The following is a 16,933-nucleotide window of genomic DNA, read 5'->3' as shown; positions in this document are numbered from 1 at the left end:
CAATTCCTGGCAATTTCCATTTTTTCTACCTCTCTTATATTGTGTTACTATTTCCATAATGCAAACTGTAATCAGCTAGTTGGGAGTTAAAATAAAAACAAGGAAACCAGAACTTTTTTCAGGACAGATGGGGAAAAGCAAAGGATTTGCAGCAGCATCCACTGCACCAGGGCTGACTGACAGCGGGAAACCTAATGATGGAAATAGGAGGAGACAGAGCAGGTGAAAACGGTGTCTCTGGATCAACTGGTGAGTCAAGGAAGGATGACCTCTTCTGTTCCTTCAACCGCGCAGTGATCTCTTCACCAAAACTATCTGTTGCTGCCAAGGGAATAAAGCACATCTCTGCGCCAGAGAGGCAGTAACCTGGCACCCCTGAGCCATTTGATGAATTGCACGTGTGCCCGCTGCTAAAGGAGAGGGTGCAGCGATGCCTGCAGTGTTTTTAGAAAGTTTTCCCTTATCTTCCAGTATCATTCCATTTAGTAATTCTGTTTGTGATGTTTTAATCCACCCTCACTGCTACATTTTCCTATTTAATTTAATGCTTTCTTTTCAGGCTCTCAAGTTTTTATGGTAAGAGTTTCCCAGGTTTAAATACACTGAGTTTTGCCTCCAAGACGACACTGACGGTGGAATACTGACCTACTTAACATGGGAAAAAACAATCCCAAATGCAAAATGCGCAATGCTATCTGCCAGTAATCCTTCTTCCCCCAAGTTTAAAGATGAAAAATGTTTAAAACTATAATGTGTTGAAAATGATACAAATGTAATACGCTGTGTTGTTCTGTCATTTTAAATGGTTTGTAAAGTCCTCCCTCAGAGGATTGGACTTAAATCATTCATTAACTTGAAGCCGATTGCTTTATCCTGGAAAGAGGGAAGAATATGGATTTCTCAGATGTAACCCAATTTCCTAACAGAAACAAAACCAACCTGATGAAATTCAGTTACCAAAACCAGCTATCATACCCCAAGCAGAAATGTAAATAAATTAATTACAAAATGTGCTCCTTCAGCAAAATCTAACTTTATGGGGAGTTTTAAAATTTACATTTCATTTGCTTGAAAGAAGAAAGAATGAAAGACAGACAGAAAGAAAGAAAGACAGAAAGAAAAGTAGGTCAGTGTGTTTCCCCAGCATGTTTTTCTGATTCCATTAAAACTGTCTGTTAGATGACTAACCATGCCTGTAATCCAACTAAAAGGATGTTTGCTTTCTGTTGCACTTTTTGGCAGGGGAAAGGAAGAATTCCACTTAGCTTTTAACTCTGAAATTCAGGTAAATGTCTCCAACAGTCAGATTATTTCCTCACATTTACTTACCAGATCAATTTATATTGACAATAAGCAATTGTAAGTTATGGGTGCACGGCACTGAGAAACAATCCCACAGCTGATTAAATGCCTACCAGCCACAGGTACTGCCTGTAGGGCTTTAAGCTACAACTTGTTGAAGTCAGTTTTCAGAGCTGTTGTCTGATTGACAGACTTTTCATAAGACCTAGAAGTAAAAATTTAAGAGCTTTCAGAAACATGGAAGCATGTGAGCAAGTACTGGAGTAAGGTGAGATGGGGCAAAACCATTTCTGTTCACTTCAGGCCAAAGGAAATTAAAAACCCCAACTACTTATGATCTTTCTTTTTCCTTTCATAGTATTAGCAGCTGAGTGTTATTTAAGTTAGGATACAAAAGGGTGTTATTTCTACTGCTTGTATGCCATCTAACTTTAAAATATCCTGTATGCTTTCCACGTGAGCACTGAAGAACTGGAGATTAACTGTTCTGATGTATTTTAAATTGAGCATGTGATACCGAGTCAAACTAAAAACAAATCAAGGCTATTTTTAGAGCACAGTCCTAGGGCCAGCATCCCAGCAGGAGGAGCTGCAACGTGTCAGCTGGCTTATCACAGGCACGGCAATGGAAAACTCCCTCTGCTATAAGAATTCATACAGCAGATGAAAGCAAGCTTTGGAGGCTGACAGCAGCAGAGGGAAATCCATGGCCTCTTCTACTTATGCAGAGATCTTCCTAAACCGTCTTTGAGAGATTACTGGTTTCCAAGCGCCTGCTTTCTATCTTCCACACCACCAGCACAGGAGTTGCTCTCCACAGAAAGGCCAACATGTGCTTTGTTTCTTTGCCTTCTGCAGAGGCACCTATCCTATGCAAGACCATCTCCAGTAAAGCAATCACCAAGAAAACGAAGAAGTAAGTTTGCAAATATAAACCATCAGAAAGATGCACGCATTCTCACATATGTTTCTTCTAAGTGGAAGGACCAAATACGTGTCTCCTCTGATCCAAAAATCCTTCAGGCATATTTGGGTTGCTGCAGTTCAGACTTCCCAGAACTCTTGGGAACAATTTACTGTGTTTCTCATGAACCTTGGCTACTGTAGATAACATTTTCAGGTTGGCCTGACAACCAAATAAGCCATGTTTAGCTTCAAGGCTCAGGACACTGGCACTTTGCTCATTCCCAGACTGATATTTATCTCATTGACATTTCTCCATCCTTCAGATTCAACATCCCAAAATAAAAAAAAAGCTTTCCAAGGGAGAAAAAAGATAGCAGAGAAACCACAAGGTGCCAGTAGAGAAAGCACAACCTGCATGGCACAATGGCAATTAGGAGAAAGAGATGCATCCAAGATGCCCTGCGCCCCTGAACAAGAAAATGATCTGAATGAGGAATACGAAGCAGTGAACTGAGTGCATAAAGGAAGAATGGCAGCTCTAAAACAAAGCTTTTGAGGTCATGGGATTGGGGTCTCAGCAGTTATGTCTGCATGACCAAGCAAGCGTGGCCTCAGCCCTGTGTTTCGGAGCGCACGAACCGGGCAGGGACAGGCTACCTCCAGATTTCCCATCTGCTCTTACAGCAGCATCACCCAGCACAGCACAAGGCAGAAAAGATAATCCAGGGTTTTGCCTGCCGTGGAAACAGTTGGGATACTAAACTCAAGAAGAGGCAAAGGCTACCTTCAGCGGCAACAGGAATGCATAGAGCCAGCGTCTTTATATGTATGGTCCAGAATAATGCTATAACTCCCCCATGCACGCCCCAAAACCAAAGCGGGGGACAAGAAATAACAGAAAAACGCCACAGAAACAATCAGATCCATGTCAAGAAGTGGCTTTGTAAGAAACGTCTGCCCTGAGCACCTTTTACTGGCAAACTGATTGAAGAAAGCATGTGCTGATCCTCAAAAAAACCCAAAGGTTTGAAATGTGTGAAATGAAAAAAAGGGCAGTTCCACCTTGTGTCAGTGTCACTAACTGTCCTCATGGAAGAGCTGGATGTCTGGAGGAGGTGGCACGTGGCTGGACTGCCACGGAAACCTGAGCTGTACCATCAACAGAGGGGCATTAGCCACTCCATGGGGTCTGATGAAACGTGGCCCCTTAAAATATGAAAGGGTTCAATCAAGTCTGAGAACTCTGCTAAAGCCACTGAACAGTAACACATACTTCTCTGGAGTGAGCTGAAGATGTAAGTAGAAATTAGACTGTATGCATGTTATACTCTTTTCACTGGCTCTAGTTATCTCTGAGTTTCACATATATTGAAAGAAAAGTTACTCAAACAAGGACTCTCTGCCATTCAGCTGAATTTCTTCCACAGGACAAGATCAAGAGGCATTCAGAAAGTCCACTAATATCTAATCGACATTTTTCCCTTTCTTAAAGCACATCTCTTTCAGAGCATGGTTGGGTACCGCAGTACAAATGATTAGCATAGTAACTTTAAAGTGTCGCAACTTCAATAAAACACCTTGTTAAGCAAAAACGTAAGAAAGGCACACATTTACAGTCGCCGAGGACTAGGATTGATGGATGCAGACAAAGGCTGCAGAGAGCACACGAGCCCTGGTAACTTCTGGCAGGATCCGTGTTGTCATAGAGACAGCAGAGAGCGATGAAAAGTTCACCACGGTAGCTATACCTTAGTGAATAAGTCTTAATGTAACTTCCAGCTGAGGACATGTAATCAATCTCTGTATGAGCTTATTGAAGGAATTCCCTTTATGCTTACTCAGTCCTCAAGAGCCCAAAATGAGGGAAAAGGTTTTAAAATATATATATATATATATATTTTACTACTTTTAAAGACAAGACAAGGCCTAGCGCCTTTTTTTTTTTGGGGGGGGTGGGGGGGTGGGGGAGTGGCAGGGTATAACTGTTTCTTTTGAAAAAGAAATTATCTAAAACATTAAAAACTTGATAAAGACATTCAGTTTAAAAAATGCAAACCCAAAAAACAAGGAAAGTGCAATTCTAGGGCAGCCTGCCAAGATTGGCCATATGCAACAGTGTCTCCCCCTTTCCCCAGACACTTCCTCCATAGAGGTGGCCGCAGCCCTTGCATCTCTCTGCTGTTCTTCTCCCATCGTGTCCAGTCACCTTGTTCCCTTTTATGCTGCCAAACACAGTACTTTCCCTGCTCTCTCTTCCCTCTCCACGCCTTTCTCCCAGCATCTCCCGCCCCAGTGGCATTCGACCCCTGGTTTATCTTCCCGCAGGGCAGCAGCACCCCCTGACCCTGCCCGGGTCCCTGCTCTGGGCTCAGTCCCACCACTTGGGAGGTACAGGACGCTGGAGCAAACAACAGGCAGAGCAGAAACGGTGCCAGAGGTTGTTTATTGGCCGGGGTCTTAAATTCTTCCCTTACACAATTAAGGGTTTTCTAGGCAAGAAGGGCGGGGGGAGGGGGGGGAATTTGCACCACTAGCCTGTTACGGTTTAAAGTTACAGCTATTTGCATAATGCCTAAAAGGCAATGAAGAGAAGAAAAAGTGAACCTTAGGATGCTATTCATACTTTTCCCTAACATTTTAGGATATAAAGATCAGACTAATTACCAAACAGTCTTGAGTTGAGTAGGGTTCACTAATCACGCTCTGCTTGAGGAATTAGGAGAGAATTTACTTAGCCGCATCATGAAAGGTGCCAATAAATTGTTCAGCTGGAGAGTTAACATAATAAAAAAAAATCATTTTTTATGTTATTTTCTTTAGCAGTTTATTAATTGCTGCCCGAAATACTTTTCTGAAACACAACGAGCTGCAAATGAATTCATGGGCTATTAATCTGCTGTACATGGCACTGGAGGGAAAGCTCATTAGGTGAGTTGATGCAATTACTGCTATTACATAACCATCTTCACAGAACATAGAGTAAATTATGAATAATAACGTTCAATCTAAGTTGGTCCTTTAAACATTAAAGCTGGCAAGTGAAAGCTATGCAAAACCAGAGGGAAAGGCTAAAACACAAAGGAGGCAGACCCCAAAAGGAGAAAAGAAATGCAGACCTGCTTCTTTGAAGACACCAAACCAACGCAAAAAGCAAGAGATGTTTGTTTAACCATGGGAAACAATGCGCAACAAGTAGAACCCAGTTATCTACAAGAAATTTGTAATTGTATATAAATAACTTTCAGCCACCCAGCATAACAAAGTGTGCATTATGTCTGGCAGAGGACAGACTGACACTAGAGCACCATGGTTTTCATAGCAGGAAGACGCTTCACGTCGGCTTTGCTCTCATCTTAAAAAAAATATCATCAATGATATTGAGTTTTGGCGTTAACTTTTAGAAGTTCCCAATTTCTCAGCCTGAAAAAATAAATACAATTCCTATCTGATCAGCAACTGGAAAAAAAAAAAAACAACCCAATTCAACCTTAATGAACAAAATGAAAAAGCTGTGATCTGTATGGCTTGGGCATGGTTTCCCCACTATCTATAAATTCATATTGCTAATTTCATTGGTGTTTTCAAAGTTTACATCTATCACCTTCAAAGCACTTACAATACAAGGTCTCCAAGCCCCTGCAGAAAGACTCATCATTTTTACCGCTCCAGATAGGAAAGCTAGTCTAATCAGCTTGTAGAGTTTAGAGACAGGAATTAGTCCCAGAACAGAATTTAGGGTTTTGTGATTTCCACTCTGATATTTAGCTTGTGCCTCTCGAGAAAGCAAGGCAAGTCAGCAGGCGAGGCAACTACACCGGAATTTCTGAAGAAGCCCCCAGCCACTGTGTGGTAGTTAGGCATCTAGTTAAAAATCTAGCCCGTAGCAAAGCAGAAACAATTCTTAAATCCAGTGCTTTCTGCTGGCTAAAAAGAATAAAAACCCAGTTCAGTTCTGAGTAAAAGCATCTAAACAAAGATTTAATGCATTCTAATAAATTCACTTTAAAATTACACCAGTGGAATCTGCATGAACTTCTCAAATGCAACTACACAGGCTAGCCCTCCATTTAGCCACTCATTGGAGATGGAATCGTGCTTCACTAAGGAGTCTGAAAGAAAATGAAACAGAAATATAAAATAAAAAATACAAACATGACAATTCGTCAAGCTTATGTTTCCTGGTTGCCAGTTTAAACCAGAATTAAAATAAGTAAATCAATTCATTCCATTGTTCAGTAGCAGAATGTAATCATATGTTCCGAGAAGCATGAACATTTACATATTGTAAGACTTTGAAGTCTGTGACAAAGAGTAACAGGCGTTTCTGTGCAAGTTTGAAAAAAACCCCAAATACGGAGCACAAAAACTGGATTCTCTCCACTTCATGGTAATTCCCCTGCATTCCCTCCCTTCCTCCTTCTCTCCCTCCAGAGAGGTTAATTGTAAGCAGATTTACAATTCTGAACATTGCTTCAGTGCACTGAAGCAATCTGGAACAATAATTCTGTGCCTTTATAAACATAATTTTGCTCTATTAGAGCTCACTGCAAATGAGCTTTATGCCAGTACAGAGGGCTTCTCTGCATCACACCCCAGTACATGGGCTGAGTGTGTGTCTGAGGTGGACCCCAAAGATCATCAAGCACAGTGACAGACCTTGCAGGCTGCAGATTTTATGAAAGAGGATGGAAGTGGAAGAGCTGCTGTGCTAAGCTGAGTAGTTGTGGCAGAAGGAAGCTCCATTTTCTTCCCCCTTGTACCCTGCAATAAATCCAGTTTAGGTTTTCTATAAGGGCAGCCTTCACCTTACAAAGCGTATGTTCCAGCACCCTGCTTGAAAGAGTCCATTATTGTTCAAGAGTTTTGCCCAGCTTCCCGCGTGCTCCCTTAATTGCGGGAGGCAGCATCGTACATGTGACCCCTCGCCAGCTCCTGAGGACCGAGGTCCATGCATCCAGGCAACAGTGTCCTTCTTGCTGACACCTGGGGTCAGGCCAAGGATGGTGCTTCAACATCAGCTTAGAGATCATGTAATAGAAGGGCAAAGGTTAGTTTCCTAAGGCTCTCCATCACATAATGAGCCACTGTCAGCCTTAGTAGCCTTCTCACTTCAGGAGCAGTAACAATAAAAAAAAAAGAATCCTGTGTGATCACCATTTGTCTCTATGTGTTAATTAAAAAATTAACAGGCTGGAAGGGTAAGAAGGGTAGAAATGGTTTGGAGAGGGGATCAGCACCTCAGCTGCACCTACATGACCCTGAGCACCCATGCATGAGCTGATGCGGGACAGACACACAATAAACCCAAAATCTGATGCACTGCTGGTGGAAGGGCTGGCTCCGGGCTGTTACACTGAGAGCTGTAGCTCAGGCTGCAGAGACACAAGCTCAGGAGTTTCTGAAGGAGGGGGATCTGATGAAAGACCGCAGGGCTTTATTTCAAGCTGTGTTTTGCCCTGTCGCAGGATGATAAGACAGCCATTGCTAAGTCGTTTCCCCTCACACCCTTTGTCTTGTCTATTTGGAGCACAAACTTTTTGCAACAGTGACCCACAATGAAAGACAGTCCCTACACTAGTGGGATCCAGTTTCAGCGGGTCCTGCAGATATTATCACAAGGTAAATAGCTCCACTCCTGCCCTGGAGGCAGTCTTGTTATTGACCTCTCTTGATCAGATTGGGGACTAACATGGGGTTAAAGATAACTTTTTTCCCCTATGCAAAGAAAACAGCCTATAAAGAAATGCAAATTTGGTGCATTCCTTCATCATCTCACTTCAATCTCTAAAACAAAGATAAAAGCAGAGACGAAATCCTCAGTGCCTCTTCTCTTCCAAAACACAGGTACCTCCATTCTTAAAACCTTACTTATCACACTGCTGGGCAGCCAGTTCTCATCTCTGATATTTGTGTGTGACGCTCATTAAGCTCAAAAGGAGTCACATATGCAAGTACTTTTGCATGCCCTTTAAAGGCAGAACAAATAAACACAAGACTGTAGCGTTTAAGCACAGATTATTCTGTATATTGAAATTCTGCATTTACTCCTCCTTAGCTCCTGGCAACAGGCCTTGGGGTTCCTATTTGCAGCTGCCCGCCGCGATTACTTTCCCCATTTGGGACTGGTTTGAGGGTTGTAGGCTTGTTCCCTATGAGATTTCTCTGATACTTTTTCCTGTCCTTTGTCCATGGCTTTCACGTTACAGGGTCACAGAACTGTAAGAAGACAGAAAACCAAAATGTGAATAATACTTGGGGAAAAGAAAAACCTCTATCTGCTATGAAAAAGCCCACTGACAAATGTGCCTTTGTTTACATACACTTCTAAAGAAATAGAGTTGAAACCGGGAGACAGGTATGAAAGAAGGTCAGATAAGAAAATAGTTTTTTCAAATCTCTTAAGAGGTAGAAATCTCCTGTTTATGAAGGGATAATACGGAATCACTTCAGACTTAGTTCTTAAACCCAGAAGACAAGACACACTGCATTCAAAATGATGACATTTAAAATAATTTCTCTATTCCTTTGCAAATGCCTTCTACAGAAATGCTGCCAGAGGACATCACTCACTTCTCCCCAGTATCCTCTGTTCCCCCTCCAGCCTGCTATCCCCCTTTCAGTGCCTGTAGTGGTTTGAGATAAAGGCAACTGCCAAAGGGCGATTTCACTCAGTTCACCCAAGGAAATAGGCAGAGCAAAACCTTAATTGTTGCTGGCAAAGCTCCAGCTACCCTATGGGAGAAAACAAACCATCACCTAAAAGGCAGTAAGTCTTTATACTTTACCCTAAGTAACTTTGGTTAACATGTTAGAAATACAGCTGATATTTCCAAAACTTACTCTGATGTGACGTTACAGCCTTTAATAAGATTAGTACTTTGCGTCAGCAATAAAATCCTTAACAGTTCATGACCAACAAGCTCTCAGTTGAGAAAAGTGTTTTGTCTTCTCTTCCAAACTGCATCATACTGTTTTTATCAAGGAAAAAAGCTTCATGTGCAGATATATATGCGGTCAAATACCTATCAATAAAATCCTCCTCGTTCAACTTTACGTCTCTGTGCATCTGTATATTTAGCCTACTTTCTCCTTTACTCCCGTCATGGTCTCCACTCCAGTACAGCTGTATCAAAGTATAGATAAGTGCACTTCAGGCACACAAGAAAACTAGAAAACCCAACAAGGACAGTGAAATCATGGAAATCCTAAGACCTCCTAGCTCCCCCAGCTGCTTGAAACTTGACGTTGGCCCTTTTCAATAACCACAATTTCAAATTACTTGAGAAAGAGTTGGACATACTGCAAAGCGGTCCTGAAGATTTATCCGGTTCTTTCTCCCCTCCTCAACACTTTTCCTCTGAGAGGAGAGGAAGGAGAGAGCGGGAGAGAACAAAAGGGATGTAATCAGGAGGGACCAGTGTGACTTTGGGACCTCTTCACCTCCTGCCCAAGTATGGAGAAGGGAACTACTGGGAAGTCCCATGCAATTCAGGAAGGAGAAACACAGACGATGAGAACTGATTTAAATCAAAGTTCAGCCATAAATGTCTCACCAGTGTTAATTGTTTTTTTTCTCTGGTCTTAAAGTCTCTCTAAGGAACTCCTGTGGGTGAGTTAAAGTAAAGAAGGGGTGTTGGGCAATTTTTTTTCCTCTCTTATGCACACACTGCAAATTTCTGTGGTGTTTATTATTGGAATTGACCTACTGAAATCAGGAACATCACTGACAGAGGTAAAAACCCTCAACAATCAAACAAATCACTACACCAAAGACTTTTTTGTTACTGCAATCACTCCAATCAAAAATGAGAAGGTTGCAGAAGCATTACCCCACAGGGATTTGAGAACAGCATTTTTAGCTAAATTTTCATGCTTGACAGGAATGTCAATAAACTGGAAAAAGAGAAAAATCACAGATTTCTACCTAAATATTTTAAAATTATAATTTAAACGGCAAACCAGACATTTCTAAAAAAGAAGGAAGAGGAAAATCCTTTGGGTTTTTTCTGCACTTGGCAGCGTTTGCACATAGTCAGGCTTACTGGCTTTGCAGGTTTAGAAGAGGATTTGCCCGCTTGTTTCACCTTTCAGAGAGGCTCCAACCGGTAAGAATAGAAGACTCAAGGCCATTGTACCATCAGCTTTGTAAAATGGCACCAACTGGCGCTACCACCAACAGGCGCTACCACCAACAGAAGGACCTCTGGCACAAGCACCTGCGCTGGCAGGAGCAAGAAGGAGCAAGGCTGAAGCAGGCTGCTGACTGCTGCACAAGACCCAGCAGGAAGCCCGTGTGAAATGGTATCCTGGGTTGTCACCAAGCCCAGCAAAGCCATGAGCTGGTCTGCAGGGCAGGAGGAGGACTGAAACAGAGTTGAAGAAGCCAGCGCTGCTGTTCTTGTGCCCTTGCCCCAAGAAGCCATTTCTGGAGCAGATGGGAGATAATCCCATCTTAAAGCAAGTAGCTGTGAGTTTGTTCTTTTAGAAAACCTGGTGAAATTACCCACTCGGGATTTCTCACACCCACACAGGGTGGCCACCCTACACAGGCAGTGTGTTGCACTGAAGTTCTTAACTGACAGCGTTTAGGCTGCAGTTAAGGACGCAGAAGTTTGTAAAGTACAGGTGTAAAGTTGTGGACAAAATTCATGCTCCTTTCTCTGCATACGAATACAGATAGTGGCTTCAATCACTAATTGCATAATATTTTTCTCCCTTGGGCCTGTCACATATACATAGGATCTAACAAACAATAAACTGTTTTTGAAGACAACTTACATTCTTTGGACATTCCCACTTCAAAGCACTTCTGTAGTCTGCAGTACTGGCAGCGATTTCTGGTAACTTTATTGATAACACAGTTTTTATCTCTGTGACATGTGTAAACCATGTTCTTCTGGATACTCCTGCGGAAAAAGCCCTGAAATCAAGAAAAAAAAGAAATCAAATAAACTTTTGAGTTTCCCATAACCCTTAGAGACAGGCACTAGCATTGCTTTAAAATAACAAAACAAACTCAAAGTTATGGCTGGAGTATGGCATCTTTAAAGATTCAGTTGTCTTATAATTTAGTATTGTTTCTTGCAACATAAGACTCATCTCTTAAATAAAAACTAAATAAATAGTGCAACCTAAGGCCAAAATAAACAAAACCAGAACTAGTAACAGCATTCAGGAAATTAAGTCCTAGATTTTACAAATAAAAATGGTTTGGGCTTATGGATGTACTAATGAGTTGGGTAAACAACAGACTTCCTAACAGATCCACTTGGAAGTCAAACACTCATCCAGCAACAAACAGCCTCTCTCAGCCTAAAGGTCCCATCTATTTTTGTTACTGCAGAGATTCTCTAGTTCGAAGGCTGCACGTAAAAAGAGAAATAATTTGAAACCCAGGTCTCTTAGCTGCTGGAACTCCTACATCAATTAATGAGACTTCTGCAGGTGGAAGAGTTCCAGCATCAGGTTATTGAGTTGTGAACTTGTAAGACTTGCCAATTACAGCATTTTTTTCTTATTCAGATACAGCTGTGAAAATAATCAAGTAATTACAATGATCTTGAACAGAAATTAAAGAGAACTAGAGGTCTGGTTTGTACTTAAGGAACACCATTTGACTGGATTCCTCCTTCAGCATGTAAAAGAGAGAAGGACAGCCATAAATGGCAAGGTTGGCTGGCACGGAACAGAGGCATAAAAGAAGTTAATTTCTTTATATGCACTACAAACCAAGCTTTAGATAATATCATATAATAATGAAGAAAAAAAAAAGAGCATTTCTTTAAGCATTTTAGAGCTCAACCCACAGATATTCAGCAAAAGTATTTCTGCAACAGACATTTGGAAATTTGACAGCACTATTTTAACCTTCTCACTCAGATTTTGAAAATTGTTTCAGCAAGCACCAGGGTCAAATTTCAGTCACCATCACAGCATAATGGAAGAATAGTTAGCATTTCAATATTCGTTGGGGAGCTTGAGAGGTTAAAACTCTTCAACTAGCCACATGTTTACACCCTACAGGGATGCGGTAAACTTGATGCCGCAGACGATAGCTCTGTGCCCACAATGCATTTGTCTAAAGATGCAATCATGGAAAGCTATAAAATTGGCTCTTCTAGAAGCACCCATTGAGACATGCGAGTAGTTCAAAAGCCAAAACCCCTGTCGTTCGGAGTTAACTGGGAGAGTTTCTGGCCATACGATCAGGGAGTGGTAGGGCAGGCACAGTCAGTAAGGGCTGGTCATAAATTCCTTGCACACCCAACATGCTATAGATGCTAATGTTATGAAAATACCTCAGATTCACTCAGAACTGAAAAATGCCTCCTTAATCACGTAACCCCTGGCAATAGTTTTTTGCAGCTTTTGCACAGGCAAGCCTCATCCTGAGGTTAGCTCCTCTGATTTAGAAGATACTTAATACTACCATCAAAGAGGTGAATAAAAACTCTTCACCTCTTTCTTCTCCTTAAGCTACTGGACACAGAAGAAGAATTTAAAGCTAATTGTTTAGGCAAGTAAAACCTTTTAAGGTATTGATAACACCATTATTTTATATTCCATGCTTTTGATCATTAACACTGCTTGAATCTTTGCAATGGAAAGTATGGCAAGCATGTGTACATTTGTTTACTTGCCAAGAAGAAAATTTATGGTAATACTCGCTTACCGCTTTCTTGCTTTGATATTCCCCTAATTGCAATGCCCAGCCCTGCGATAATTGCTGAGGATGCTAACTAGAACTGTGAGAAGGCTACGGCGTCTATTTTGGTTTAATTCAACAGACAGAAAGTGTGAGCTGTGCTGCTTCAAGAGTCTCTATACAGCTTATTCGGTCACCACTTTTTAGTTGGAAAGAGATAGGGGAAGCCAAGACTAGTAGCCTCCCCTGCAGCCACCCTGACTTAATCTAGTGCTGCATGTAAATCAACACCCATGGTCATCGATGGAGTAACTCACCTACCATCAGCCTCATAGTGCAAGAAACAAAATGGCCCAAATGATAAAAAATGACCCCCTCGTGTAGCAACTGTCTCACCATGCTGAACAACTAGAGCGATTAAAAAGAAAATAGCCCCAAAGCCTCCTCTTTGCCTGCACATGCTTTGGGGCAGAGGCTGCTGTGCATCCATGCTCGAGAGACTTCTGGTTTACTGACACAGGCACTACTTGAAACGAAATATGAGCTTCAAAAGTGTCACCCAATACAGAGAAAAGAGGAAACTGTCTCCTCCAAATACACCTGTACTTCACCAAAATATAACCAGTAGCTAGTGGTGCCAAGTGACTGATAATTTCTGATATTTAGATGCAGCTTCTGCATCCTTTTAACCTAGGGTTTAATTACAGCCCATCAGGAAGGAAAGCAGAGGAGGCTGTCTCAGTCCTTACTGTATGAAGTTGACCACACAGCCCAACAGAAAAAGGTGATCTGACTTCTGCAGACATCAAGTATAAACCATTCACGAACTGATTACTAACACAAAAGGCTTAAGAAGAACAAACTCAGAAAAAGCAGATCTCCAGGTCAAAATGAAGATAGTTTCTTCAACAGCCTAACCTCCCCTGGCAATGTCCTACACAGAGTGAAAGATGCAGACGAGGATATTAATTGTGGAAGCGTAGACTGTTGTTTTACAAATTACTTTTTAGCACCTGTATTTAATTTTCTTCCTGGAGTTACTCATGAAACAGAAAGAAAAAATGAACTTATTTCCGTAAAACATTCAGGTGAAAAAAAGATATAACATGGTACTGCTCGAAAAGGACCTGTTTCTTAACAGCATGTTAGGGCCCACTCCCTAAGTACTCTTCCCTAAGACAACACTGGTATACTATTTCTACTAAGATTTGTGGCAAGCTCATTTTAAAACCTCAGCAATACATCACTGAAACGATTCAATGTTTAAAATTTCCTCTGGACAGGCACTAGGAAAAACTAACATATTATAAATATTATTTAATTTCTTTGCATACAAGCCCCAAACCAAAGCCATCATATGGGGAGTGACAGGATCTCAAGCACTGGTGGGTGAGGAGCACTTGCTGGGTGCTGGGGCTCAGTTTTCCCAGCCACCTCCGTGAGCCTGGTGCCATGCAGCCGCAAGTTCTGGGTGGCACTGCAAACAGGGTCATGCCCAGAAATACTTCCCGAATCTGACACTGGGCTAAAAAAACCAAACAGTGTCCTGTCTATCCCTCTGCAGGGGGTTGCACATCACCAGCAGCTCTGCAGTGAGAGAAAACCCTGCAGGACACAGGAACAGGCAGAGCAGGAGCTTGCTGCCCAGTTAAACAGAAAAGCACATTTAAACCATTTCAAGGCTGGATGCCAGATAGCACAGATATAATACTCTGGCCTGTTCACGAGAAACAGCAAAGTTAGAAGCAGGCCCAGGTTCTCCTCCAAGTGCTTTCTGTCAAATGACTTCCATCTGATCTCACAACCCCAACAGTGTCTTCAAAACCCAAGAAAATCCAAATACAACCTAACTTTAAGAAGTTGTCAGAAACTTCAGAGATGGCAAGCCCCCCCTGCTTATAAATTAATCGACTTGGAGCGCCTACTAGCTCTTGGAAAACAAGCTACCGCTTACTGTAATACATTCCCCTCGAAAGGAATCTGGCTGAATATTTACATGAGCAATTTTTTATGCAAATATTTTAGCATCCTGTCCAAATTAACACCCTGTGACGGGAGAGGAGACACGTGTGCCAAAAACAAGCACAAATGATTCTTTCTTTGTAATTTAAAATGCCTCATGAATACAAAAAGAAAAAACATTCTGTGAGACATAAAGCATTACTGTTATACATAATTGTTTTCGATAGCACCTACAAAGTACTTGAATTTAAAGTACAGGAAGCTACTGAAGACGTATAAGGAACAGTGATTTGCTCTAATATTCCTTTTATCCACAACTTTTGAAAGGAACACGGATCTTGTGTTTTTATTTTAGCAAAGACAAACAAAGCTTTGCAGAAATCACACTTATGAATTAATTCCGTCATGAGCTGCTTTTATTGGCATCCTCTGCACAAAGCATTTCGGACAAACGTTTCAATTTTTAAACTCATCTCTTCTGCCACACTCCTCCCAGGCCCACCAATCTTGTTATCTTAATGGATGACAGATAGAGTATCACTCTGACCATGCCACATTAGGCGTCCTCATTTACCGAGTGCAAGGAAAAAATGCTGAGTATAAATTATTCAGAAATCTATTGTATCAGCGTGTGTTCTCTGAGCATCCACCACCGGCAGAGCAGACAGATTATTTTTCACTTTTAATTGTGTTGATACCTTATCTGCTGCACTGAAAGCAGAGAGTGATACGTGAAACCATATGTATTAAGCAGCAAATAAACCCAGTTTTCTAGATCTATTGCTTAGAACTAAATAACCTATTTAGTCAATCTAGCTTCAACACAATGCCAAAAAACTCAACCTCATCCCACTCACCACTTACTTTTGTAGTATTTGCCTGGTAGCGTGTCAAAATTAGAGATCTCAATACAGAGCAGCGATGCCTACAGAGAATATTAACTATTTCAGTAATATTTTGACTGCCATAATGCCACTGGTTATCTGAATACAAGGGAGGTCATTAAGGATGAGCTCTCAAGATAATGTTAAGTGTTTACGCTTATGAAGTCTTACAGAATTATTAGCATGAACTGCTACCCTTACATATCTGATAGGGAATCTATACAGCTCCTTCACTGTCCAGTTGATTTTGGCAAGTCAGATGATTTAGAGCTCAACTTATGCACACCGCATGAAGAGATTGATGATTTGATCTCTAAAAGGTCTTAAAAATATTTTCCCAGCATAGGGTATGCCAAATCTTATTTGCAGATGTAGTGGGCTTACAAGTTGAAAACTTGCACTGCAAGCCAGGGACAGGGTAGTCAGCAGAGAAGGGCTATTGCAAGCGCAATCTGGTTGAACAGCCTGCTCGGTTCATCTGGTTCAGCTTTGATTACCCCCGAAATACAGGCAGCCAGCTATGACTCCTGCAGATTGAGAGGCCATTCTTTGGTAAATTTGCAAAATAAGCTTCTGAGTGAAGTGTATTGCTACTTTATCGTAAAAGAAACAAAGGAGTAGGAAGGACTTTTCTATGTTACAGTTTATTAGTCATTTATAAACTCTGACTGACTGAGCTCTGAAGGGAAAGATAAAAACGAGTAACAACGGAAAAGAAAATCTAGCCCACAACACACCTCTGCCGTTAGCTTTATTCCGAAACAGGACCTGTACAAATATGTACTTTTTTAATAGAACAACTCTCTGTTTGTGATGCATAGCCTCTTTTCAATCTACTTATTTTAGTCACCCAAGTTACCTTCTGTCCTTGCTAACCCTGCAAAATGTATGTAAGGCAAGGTAAAGGCCCATTCCTGCTCTCCTTGGAGCCCCAACAGAGACATTTAAGGTCTCTCTCAGTGATGAGAACTGCACAAAACTACTTTGCTCTGTGTGCACAGAATTGCCCAGGTATGTTCATCAACTGAATGTGGTTTGCAGAATTTTTATTACAGGTGGCAGCAGGTAAGGAACAAAAAACCCCTTCCTCACAAAGTCCTGGTAGGATCAGCAGTCAGATTAGGGCAGAGAGACATAATTTTTAGTTGTGAACCAGGAATATTTGCTCTGAAAGGCTTTGATAACATGCAACAGCACAACTGGAGTTGCATAGAAAGGCTTATAAAAGACCTAA

General features: G+C 41.5%; 1 protein-coding gene across 7 annotated transcripts in view; it reads right to left on the bottom strand.

Moving 5' to 3' along the window:
• RARB (retinoic acid receptor beta) overlaps positions 1-16,933 on the bottom strand; it is a 337,838-nt gene that overhangs the window by 36,809 nt on the left and 284,096 nt on the right. For all 7 annotated transcript variants that reach the window (XM_075083266.1, XM_075083264.1, XM_075083263.1 and 4 more), the window contains one exon: positions 10,987-11,128. In XM_075083266.1, the coding sequence (XP_074939367.1) occupies positions 10,987-11,128 (142 nt within the window). The remainder of the gene's footprint in view (positions 1-10,986; positions 11,129-16,933) is intronic.

The sequence above is a fragment of the Phalacrocorax aristotelis genome, chromosome 2 (assembly GCF_949628215.1).
Source record: "Phalacrocorax aristotelis chromosome 2, bGulAri2.1, whole genome shotgun sequence".
Classification (NCBI taxonomy): Eukaryota; Metazoa; Chordata; class Aves; order Suliformes; family Phalacrocoracidae; genus Phalacrocorax; species Phalacrocorax aristotelis.
This window is presented reverse-complemented; position numbering and strand designations above follow the sequence as displayed.